This window comes from Arvicanthis niloticus, chromosome 24 (genome assembly GCF_011762505.2).
Source record: "Arvicanthis niloticus isolate mArvNil1 chromosome 24, mArvNil1.pat.X, whole genome shotgun sequence".
NCBI classification, from domain to species: domain Eukaryota; kingdom Metazoa; phylum Chordata; class Mammalia; order Rodentia; family Muridae; genus Arvicanthis; species Arvicanthis niloticus.
The window spans coordinates 25377198-25387505 of NC_133432.1; the positions used below are offsets into that span (position 1 = coordinate 25377198).

The following is a 10308-nucleotide window of genomic DNA, read 5'->3' on the forward strand; positions in this document are numbered from 1 at the left end:
GTGGCTTAGCAGAAGAGCATTTACATCATCATATATAAGACTCTGAGCTCAGTCTCCAATGACACACATATACACATGTGCACACAAACATACTTGTGGGTTTCCAGAACAGAGAGTTCAAAGCCAGCCTGTTTGGTCTCCAAGTCTAGTCTGTCTTGAATACAGTCTAGGATTTGAGGCTATTCTACCATGTCTCATGCTGAATGGTCCTTTAGACTCTAAGTCACCTAAAGGAAAAGGTCTTAGGGAAGGGCCACCCGTTTAGCTTCCTAGTATTTACTCCATGTTCTTGATTTCACCCCTAACCTTAAAGACATGTGTCCTAATTAGGGTTTCCATTGCTTTGAAGAGACACCATGACCAAGGTAAGCCTTATAAAAAACATTATCTGGGGCTGGCTTACAGGTTCAGAGGATCAGTCCATTATCATCAAGGCATGGCAGCATCCAGGCAGGCATTGTACTGGAAGAGCTGAGAGTTCTCCATCTTCATCCATAGGAAGCTAGGAACACTGTCCTCAGGCAGCTAGGAGGAGGGTCTCAAAGCCCACCCCACAGTGACTCACTTCCTCGACAAGGCCACACTGGGCACACATTGTGCCACTCCCTGGGCCAAGCATATTCAAACACCGCAGCATCTCACCCTCTTTTTCCAGCTGTCCTGAATTCCCTTCGCCAGCTCAGCACTTCCACCAGCATCCTGACTGACCCAAGCCTCGTGCCTGAGCAAGCCACACGGGCAGTCACAGAGGGGACCCTGGGCCGACCGTTATAATCCTACTGAAGGGTTCCAAGATCCAGGAACAACTTGTGGACATGCGCCTCTGGCCACTCCCCTCTCCATCCTGGCTGGCCCTTTCCCCGCAGGTCTGGAAGATTCCAGATGTTCCACTCACCACCTGCTTGGGGATGGAGAAGAACCTGGTTCCATCCCTTGCACTGTTGCTAATGCCGAGATCCCTTGGGACTCGTACCCCATCTTTGTGTCTCCCTTTAATAACAGAGGACCCCAAACGCATTAGCAGCTGCAGGCACTGGGGACCTAAGCAGGAGCTCTGATGAGAGATGATGTCGGTCTGTTTTCTCAGAACTACCTGCTTTGGATAAAGGGCGCCACCCTTAGTTCCTGATCGGGAAGGCAGAGCAGGAGATCACCTCTCTTTGCCCCTGCACTAGTGACCTGGGGAGCTACAGGGTGAGCCCACCCCCCAGGTCTGATGCCAGGAATTAATCAGGGCAAGGGGTAGCCAAAGCGTGACAGGCATCTTGCATGAGTGTAGATGTGTGTGTGTATGTATGTGGATTTTATAAAAAAAAAAAAAATGTTCTTGATCAATAAAAGCAAAAACTGACAGCAGGGGTGTTGGTGTGACTGATAGTATGTCTCAGTGTGGGACTCAGAGCTGGCAACAGTGAAAGGTGACATTATAGGGGACCCTGTAGGTCATAAATAACCTTTGAGTACTTTTGATTTGTTATTTTTGTTTTTTCAAGACAGGGTTTCTCTGGGTAGCCCTGGCTGTCCTGGAACTTACTGGATAGACCAGGCTGGCCTTGAACTCACCCCTGCCTCTGGAGTGCTGGGATTAAAGGCATGCACCACCACCAGCCTGGCCCTTCCAGTACTTTACAATTTGCTTGTGTGCAGATGTGCTCGCCTGTGCTTGTCTGTGGAGGTCAGCGGCTAACGTGGGTGCTCTCCTCCGTGCTCTCTGCCTTCCTTTTAAAATGCTTGAGAATATATTTTAGGACCGGGTATGGAGGTGCACACCTTTAATCCCAGTACTTGGGAGACAGAGGCAGGTTTTTATGAGCAAGACCCAGCCTGTTCTGCATGGGGAGTGCCAGACCACCCAGGGCCATATAGTAAGACCCAGTCTGTATACATACATACACATGTACACACATACACACAAGCACACACATATACACACATATATATATATGGTTTGGTTTTTTTTTTTGTTTTTTTGTTTTGTTTTGTTTTTTGTTTTTTTTAGGCAGGGGCTCTGTAGGCTTGGCTGTCCTAGAACTTGCTATGTAGACCAGGTTGGTTTTAAACAACCAGATCCTCCTGCCTCTGTCTAAAAATATTTTAAATTACATTTACTTACATGTGTATTCACACATGCAAATGTCATACGTGTGGAAGTCAAAGGATAACTTTTTAGGAAACGGTTCTCCCTTTCCCCCATGTAAGTGATGAAGAGTAAGCTCAGGTTATCAGCTTTGACAGACAGCTAGTGCCTTTACTGGCCGAGCCATCTCAACAGCCCCTCTGCCTTATTCCTCGAGACAGGGTCCTTCATTGAACCTAGCACTCACCAGTTTGGCTAGGCTGGCTGGCCAATATGGCCCTGCGGTCTACTTGACTATACCAGCAATGGAGTCACCACTCCTGGTTTTAGATTTTGGTTGTAAGTCTGCTCTTTAACGACTGAACCATTTCTTCAGCCCCACTCCTGAAGAGGTGTGTGTGCGTGTGCGTGTGCGTGTGCGTGTATTTTTTTTTTTCCTCAAGGGTCTCACTGAGTAGTCCTGGTTGTTCTGGAACTCGCTCTGTAGAAAAGACTGGCTTCAAACTCACAGAGATCCATCTGCCTCTGCCTCCTTAGTGCTGGGATTAAAAGTGTTGAGGCCCCAGGGTCAACCCACAACTTCTAATAAGTAAATGAATACGTTTTTTAAAATGGTGTTTCAAGAATTTTTACCCTGTAGGAAACATACCCCTTGACAGAAGGTTCCAGTGCAAAACTAAAGTTCAGTTCCACCAATGCTCACCTTGGGTACCATTGAGTGAGTTTGGGTGGCATGAAAGCAGGCACATTTGAAGGTTTGCATCAGCAGCAATGGTAGCTTTTCCCATAGGTACATACATGGAGCCCCTCCTTGCTTCCTCCCATTTAGACAGTGTCTAGAGTGAGGTCTAGAGTGGATGTATGTTGTTGACATGGCCACAGCCATGTTTAGAACTGCAGTGCCATGGCCTCATGGGAATGGCAAAGCCATTCTCTTGTGAGGCTCAGAAGGATGTCAAAGCCTAACTCAATGGTCCAGGAAGGGTGAATGTTGACAAGTGTGTGCAGATACCAAACACCATTTTCTCCCCGCCCCCTCTCTCTGCTTCCTGCTTGTGTTTGAGGATGTGATTCTCAACTTCCTGTTGTTACTGTACCTTCCCCCTGTGGTCACCCCTCCCTGCCTGGATGGACTCATCCCTCTGAAAACGTAAAACAAAATAAACTTTTTTTTAAAAATAAGTTGCTTTGATTGTGGCATTTTATCACAGAAGCAGAAAATTGACACACCTCCTCCCTGCTGAGCGTTAGGTAGCAATGCCCGCATCTGCATGCTCTCTACCACTATGAATAGTCTTGGCTGGCTTGGAACTTTGTAGATCAGGCTGGTCTTGAACTCACAGGGATCCACTTGCCTCTGCTTCCTGAGTGCTGAGAGGAAAGGCATACACCGCCATGCTGGCTTACATCCTGTTTTCCCCGACCCAGCTCCTTCCAGAAGGCTCCTTCATAAAATACCCCCTTGCTGGCCTTGATGGAACACCAGTGTAATCTAATAGGAGGCTGCAGCAGAAGGGCATGAGTCGGAGGCAGCTTGGGATACATAGTGAGTTCAAGGCTCCTACTTGCTGACCAAGATGTCATCTCTCAGTCGCTCCTGCCTTTGCTCTGCCGTCATGGACTCTAATGCCCTGCAATTGTAAGCCCAATTAAATACTCCTCTTCGAAGTTACTTTTGCCATAGTGTTTTGTCACAGCAACAGCAAAGTGTCTAAGACATGCTCTGCTCTGCCTCAGCCTCCACCCCTGCAAGTACAGCCAGGACTCTACGTCCTCAACTTACCCCTCCCTCCACTCTCCTGAGTCCTGTTTCCTGTTTCCTGTCCCGTGTCCTTCACACTCGTGTTGGCTTCAGACTGGGCTACACACCCATGAGGGGGTAAGGGATGGCTGTATGCACCCTTCCTCCTTAACTTGGCTAGAGGAAGATATCGATCTTGGTGTGCGGCCCAGCAGGGGTTGTCACCGGAGGGGGGGGCGTGTCTCTCGCTTCCTTGTTGACTGTGGCACTTACCTTGGAGTCCCTGTGGCCACAATCCCTGACAGAAATAACTCAAGGAAAGATTTATTCGCGCTTGTGGTTTCAGATAATTGCAGTGCATTGTGGGGAAGAGATAACTGCAGACGTGTAGAGCTGAGCCTGTTCATGTCATGGCTGACCAGGACGTGGAGAGGCTGGGACTAGGATTGGACTCTAACCTTCAGGCAGCTGGCCCTAGCAACCTACGTCCACTAGCCAGGCCCTGCTTCTAACCATTTTTTTTTTTTTTTGTATAGCGCTTAATCAGGTCCTAAAGTTTGTCTCCTATCTTGCGATACGACCTATGGGAAGAAGTGAAACAAAAGGTCAGCCAGAAGGCTCAGCTCATTCAGGGGCTTGCTGCCAAATCTGACAACCTAAATCCTATCTCCCGGACCTAAGTGGTGGAGAAAAAGGACCAGTTCCCACTGCTTGTACTCTGGCCTGTTGGGGTCCACACTAGCCCCACGTTGGGGCGGCCAAAAAACGTCGCAGCCCAAGCAAAATGTTGAGGCCCGGGCCGACCCACCTTTGGGCGGCCACTGTATCCCGGCCCAAGCTGCCGCTCCGGTCTGCGGGTCGGGGTTCAGCAAGAGCGAGGGTGAGGGCAGACTCGAAGAATGGAGACCAGACAGGGTGTGATTCAATCCCGTTTATTCTTCAGTCTCTCTTCCTCTAAGTGTCTCCTTCTCTGTCTCCTCTGTCTGCTGTGTCTGATTCTGTCTGGAGCCAAGTGTCTTCTACCTAATGTCTGATGTGTCTGATTCTCTGATCTCAGTCTGATTCTGATCTGTTCTGTCTCTGCCTTTTATATGTCTCACTTCTAAGCCACGGCTTTTGGTCACACCTTTAATCATGCCCTTAGGTCTTGTCTGTAACTCTGATCTCTATACTTCTAAGTCATACTCTTAAGTCACACACCTTTAATCTCACACACCTTTAATCTCACACACCTTTAATCTCAAGGTATCTAAACCAAGATTATCAGAGTGTGCTCAGCTGTTGTAGGCTATTGTAATCCAAGTCTCTTGTCAGGGTATATGGCTCAAGATGGCTGCAAAGCTGATAGCCGCTTTCTGCTAAAAGTCGGCCCCCAACACTGGCCTTTAGAGGAGGCCCCTCTGAATATTAAAGCATGAACCACCCTACCCTCCACCCATGCATCTGTACAGGAAATGAATGTGATTTTAAAAGTTTAAATATATGAACAGCTGGGTGGTGGTGGCGCACGCCTTTAATCCCAGCACTTGGGAGGCAGAGGCAGGCGGATTTCTGAGTTCGAGGCCAGCCTGGTCTACAGAGTGAGTTCCAGGATAGCCAAGGCTACACAGAGAAACCCTGTCTCGAAAAACCAATAAATAAATAAATAAATAAATAAATAAAACAAACATATGAACAAATACATGTAAAGTATTTGATGAGTGAAATGTCTGTGTGCATGTGTACACGTGTGTGTGTGTGTGTGTATGTGTGTGTGTGTTATATGCACATCTTCATGTGGGTTTGTCCATGGTATAGGCATGCATACAGAGACAAGAAGTTAACGCCAGGTGTCTTTCTCAGTCAATCTCCAACTTCTCCCACCTGCTTTTCTAGTGTGTTTTCATTAGTAGTTGTATTATAATTCTGGATCCCAGGATAGGGACTACTGTGTACCTAGGTGCCTCTTTACTACCCGAGGAGGACAGAGGCAGAATGGAAGCAAGACGAAGCCAGCACGTCTCATGTCAGCAGTTTCTGGTCTGGTCCATCTGGGATGTGGCTGTCCAAAGGGTCATTCTGATAGTTGGTTTAGTCATGGTGCTGACTCCTAAAGATGCCCCTTGGGATTGAGTGAGCTCAGTGTGACCCTTCGCAAACACCAGCTTCTGTTATGAGATGGGGTTTTTCAAAAACTGAGCCTGGCTAATTCAGCTAGACTGGTTAACTAGCAAGCCTCAGGAATCTGTCCGTCTCTGAGTCTTCAACACTGGGATTAAATATACATGGTACCATGCCTGGCTTTTATGTAGGTGCTGAGGAACTAAACTCAAACCATAGGCTTATGGACCCCGAATCATAATCCAATGACTAATAAAAACGCACTGGGTAGGTAGACTGGGGAAAGTTGAAAAATGAGCGAGAAAATCAATTTCTTGCCAGTACATGCATTTATATAACTGTAAACATGTGCATACCACGTGCACACACACATGCAGAGAAATTCATTTCATTCACCACTTTACTAACTGAGCCATTCCCCTAGCCCTGAAGTGCTTCTTTAAAGAAAAAAATGTCACCCTGGGATTGATAACAGATGCTTATGATCTCAGCAATGGGAAGATTGAGGCAGGACGATCATGAGTTCGAGACCAACCTAGACTACCTAGGGAGTTCTAAGCAAGTTATTTTCATACTGAGATCCTGTCTCAGAGAATCAAAGTAAACTAAATATCCAAGTTTCCTTTTCTAATGTTTGATGAAGACCCAAAGAAACTTAGAGAGGAAAGGGTTTATTTGGTTCAGGCTTCCACATGGCAGGAGATCACTGAGGTGAGCCAAGGCAGGATCTCCTGGGGGCTAGAACTGAAGCAGAGGCCACAGAGGGGTGCTGATCCCTGCTGTGGGCAGTTACCTTTCTTATACATCCCAGACCCACATGCTCAGGAGTGGAACCACCCGCAGTGTGTGCCCCTCCTCCCAGTCACTAATTATAAAGATGTCCCACTGCCATGGCTACGAGGTAGTCTGATGGAGTCAATTCCTCAACTGAAATCCCCTCTTCCCAGGCAACTCTTAGTTTGTATTGAGTTGAGAAAAAAAAAAAAAAAAAAAAAGTAACCAGCACAACAAGCAGACAAAAACCCAGACAGCTTTATTTGTAGATGACAGAGAAGCCAGCACTCCTCACCCCACTGCCCAGATCTGAATCGATGCCAGTTCCCAGAAAAAGGGCAAAAGGGAAGGAAATGAGTCCTCTCTGCTCTGACTGGACATAGTTCCTCACCAGAGATAGCCAATGTGTCTGTCTGTCTATGTCTATCTGCTTCTGTCATTGGCAGTGTCCTTAGAGGGTCCAGCAGGGCTGCAACTGTGAGGCCAGGCAATTGGAGTGCGATGGGGTTAGTGCAGGCTGGCCCATCGTGGAGCTTACAGGCTTGCTGTGGATGTGGGGACCAGGCAACCCACAGGGCATACCAGTTCTAGAAACCTTCCTTTTCAGTGAAGCATGTCTAATCCAAATGTTATCTTTCTTTCTTCTTTTTTTTTAAGCTTACAGCACCCAGTATTCCCAGGCGGTCTCCCATCCAAGTACTAACTGGGCCCAACATTGCTTAGCTTCTGAGATCAGACAAGATTGGGTGCGTTCAGGGTGGTATGGCCATAGACTCAAGATATGTCTTAATGGTGAATTCTGTAGATAATATCAATGATATATATATATATCTCAAAATCACTTCATGGTTTTATCTGACTATGCTTTTTTGAGATTTTAATGGGAGAAAATGGACTGGAAAGATCCACAGGACAGCACCGTTCGATGTTCTCCAGAGGTCACCTTTTAAAACTTATGTTTACTGGGCTGGAGAGATGGCTCAATGGTTAAGAGCACTGACTGCTCTTCCAGAGTCCTGAGTTCAATTCCCAGCAACCACATGGTGGCTCACAACCATCTGTAATGGGATCTGGTGCCCTCTTCTGGTATGTTTGAGGACAGTTACAGTATACTCATATACATACAATAAATAATTCTTTTTAAAAAAATTATCTTTACTGGGGCTGGTGAAATATCTCTGCAGTTAAGAGCACTGGCTCTTAACCAGAGGTCTTGAGTTCAATTCCCAGCAACCACATGGTGGCTCACAACCATTTGTAATGGGATCTGATGCTCTTTTCTGGTGTGTCTGAAGACAGCTACAGTGTTCTCACATATATAAAACAATAAATCTTTTTTAAAAATTATGTTTATTCATTTGCGTTGAGGGGATGGCACATGCTTATTGTGGTCATACAGTGCCTGTGTGAGTCAGAAGACAACTTGGAGTTAGTTCTCAGTCATCTGGGTTCTGGGACGCAAATTCAAGTTGTCAGGCTTGGTGACAAGTGTTTTTAATCTGCTGAGCCATTGGCCGGCCTTGAACTCTGGATTCTCCTGCCTCTACCTCCTAAAGACTGGGATTACAGACAAGTGCCTCTATGCCTGGGAGGCTTTATTTTCCTTTCAATGCCTTGTAAATCTGTAATTATTTTTAAATAAACTAGTTCTAAAATGATGTGCTTAGTGGTACATGCCTGTATTCACAGTACTTTGGAGGAAACAGATTACTTCAAGTTCAAGGCCATCCTGGCCTACAAAATGAGTTCCAGGCCAGCCAGGGTTACACAGTGACTCTGTCTCAGCACCCCAAAATTAAAATAAAAAAAAAAAAAAACCCAAACCAAATCAAACCAAAAAATTCCTATAATTTCAGTTCTCAGAAACGTAAAGAAGGAGGGCTGCCACAATACTGAGACTCTGTTTTAGGAAAACAACAAAAAATTTCTCTTCAGGCTGAGATGTCTTAGTGGGTAAAGCATTTACTTTGTATGTAGATTAGAATTTGGATATCAGAAACCATTCTTTTTTTTTTTTTTATCAGAAACCATGAGTTCTGGATGGGTATGTCATGTCAGTACGCTCATAATCCCAGCATGGGGGAGAGACAGAGAAATTGGTTAGTTAAAATAGCTGAAAATGCAGGGAAGTGGTGGCACATGCCTTTAATCCCAGCACTTGGGAGGCAGGCGGATTTCTGAGTTCGAGGCCAGCCTGGTCTACAGAGTGAGTTCCAGGACAGCCAGGGCTACACAGAGAGACCCTGTCTCGAAAAACCAAAAAAAAAAAAAAAAGCTGAAATTGTATAATACAGATTCAGCAACATACCCTGGCCCAATACTCAGCATATAAGGTGGAAAACAATCTTGAAAACCAACAGACATTAACATCTGGCCTCTACACAAATATGCGCGAGCTCACGCACACTACTCACTCACACACTCACCACACATATCTGAACACATTCGAACTCACAAACACTCATGTATGACATACACATACATACATATGAAAAAAAAACCAATTTTTTTTGAGACATTAGTCTTGCTATGTAGCCTTCTCTAGCCTGGGGCATGTTTGAGTGCACCAGGCTGGCCTCAAATTCAAAAGAAATCCACCTGTCTCTGCTTCCCAAGTGCTCGGATTAAAGGAATATGCCACCACAATTGTTGCAACACACAAACAACCTTTTCAGGGACTAGATAGTAGCCTCCATTGTAGAGCAGCTGCTTAGCATAACGAATGTCCTAGATTCGATCTCTAGCATGGCCCTAAAATAATTAGTATCTCCTTTTCAACAACATCCCTTTCGCTCTTCAGACCGTACCCAAATCTAGATACCTATCATCTTCCTGGAGGATTTCTGCAAAACTTCCAGTTTTGTTGTCGTTGCCCTGGAACTCGCAATGTAGTCTAATACCTTGAATTTCTCATCTTCCTGCTTCCAGCTCCCTCCCAAGTATGGGATTACAGGCAAATACTACTACACCGGGTTTATGGGATGCGGAAGAACTCAACTCAGCTTTCTGTAAGCTAGGCAAATACTCTTCCAATGGAGCTACATCCCCAGGCACAACACATGGTAAGTTTTGGTTTTGTTGTTTCTCTTTGCAGCGTTGGGGATCGAACCCGTGTTCTTACACAGGCTAGACAAGCGACCAACCATTGCACTCATCTCCCTGGCTTGCTTTCTACCTTCAGTCTTTGTTCAAAGGACTTCATCCATGAATTTTGCTCCGAGCCCTCCTATGGTAACTAGGTGCTCGGAAGAAACCAGTATTCTAGGATCTCCAGTAGTTTCCGACCTTACTAACCGTTTCTTTTTCTAATATTCACAACTTTGCCTCTCCACGACACCCCCGCTGTTCAAGGCTGTGCGGGGCTGTCCCATACCAATGGACGACGCATTTCTCTTCCCCAGCAGCGAAAGCCTGAGTCAAGTGGGAATAAGAACCTCTGCCCTGCCCCTTGGAAGGATCCAGTGTGGCGATGCTACAATAAAACCTTTAATAAACCACCAGGATGAGGGAGAGCTGGACCGACTGACTCCACTACCCGGAAAAAACACCTTACAGACACAGCTTCAATCAGAGCAGTTCACCCTTAGGCCCCGCCCCTAGAAAAAACAGTCCAATA

At 46.1% G+C, this 10308-nt stretch overlaps 1 protein-coding gene and 1 pseudogene across 7 annotated transcripts in view; one reads left to right on the plus strand and one right to left on the minus strand.

Moving 5' to 3' along the window:
• Positions 1-3259, plus strand: part of Mlxipl (MLX interacting protein like) — a 51704-nt gene extending 48445 nt beyond the window's left edge. For all 7 annotated transcript variants that reach the window (XM_076923160.1, XM_076923154.1, XM_076923157.1 and 4 more), the window contains one exon: positions 656-3259. In XM_076923160.1, the coding sequence (XP_076779275.1) occupies positions 656-774 (119 nt within the window). In that variant the 3' untranslated portion in view covers positions 775-3259. The remainder of the gene's footprint in view (positions 1-655) is intronic.
• A 4088-nt stretch (positions 3260-7347) lies between these two features.
• On the minus strand, positions 7348-7466 carry LOC143438270 (5S ribosomal RNA; annotated as a pseudogene).
• Between the last annotated feature and the right edge of the window lie 2842 nt (positions 7467-10308).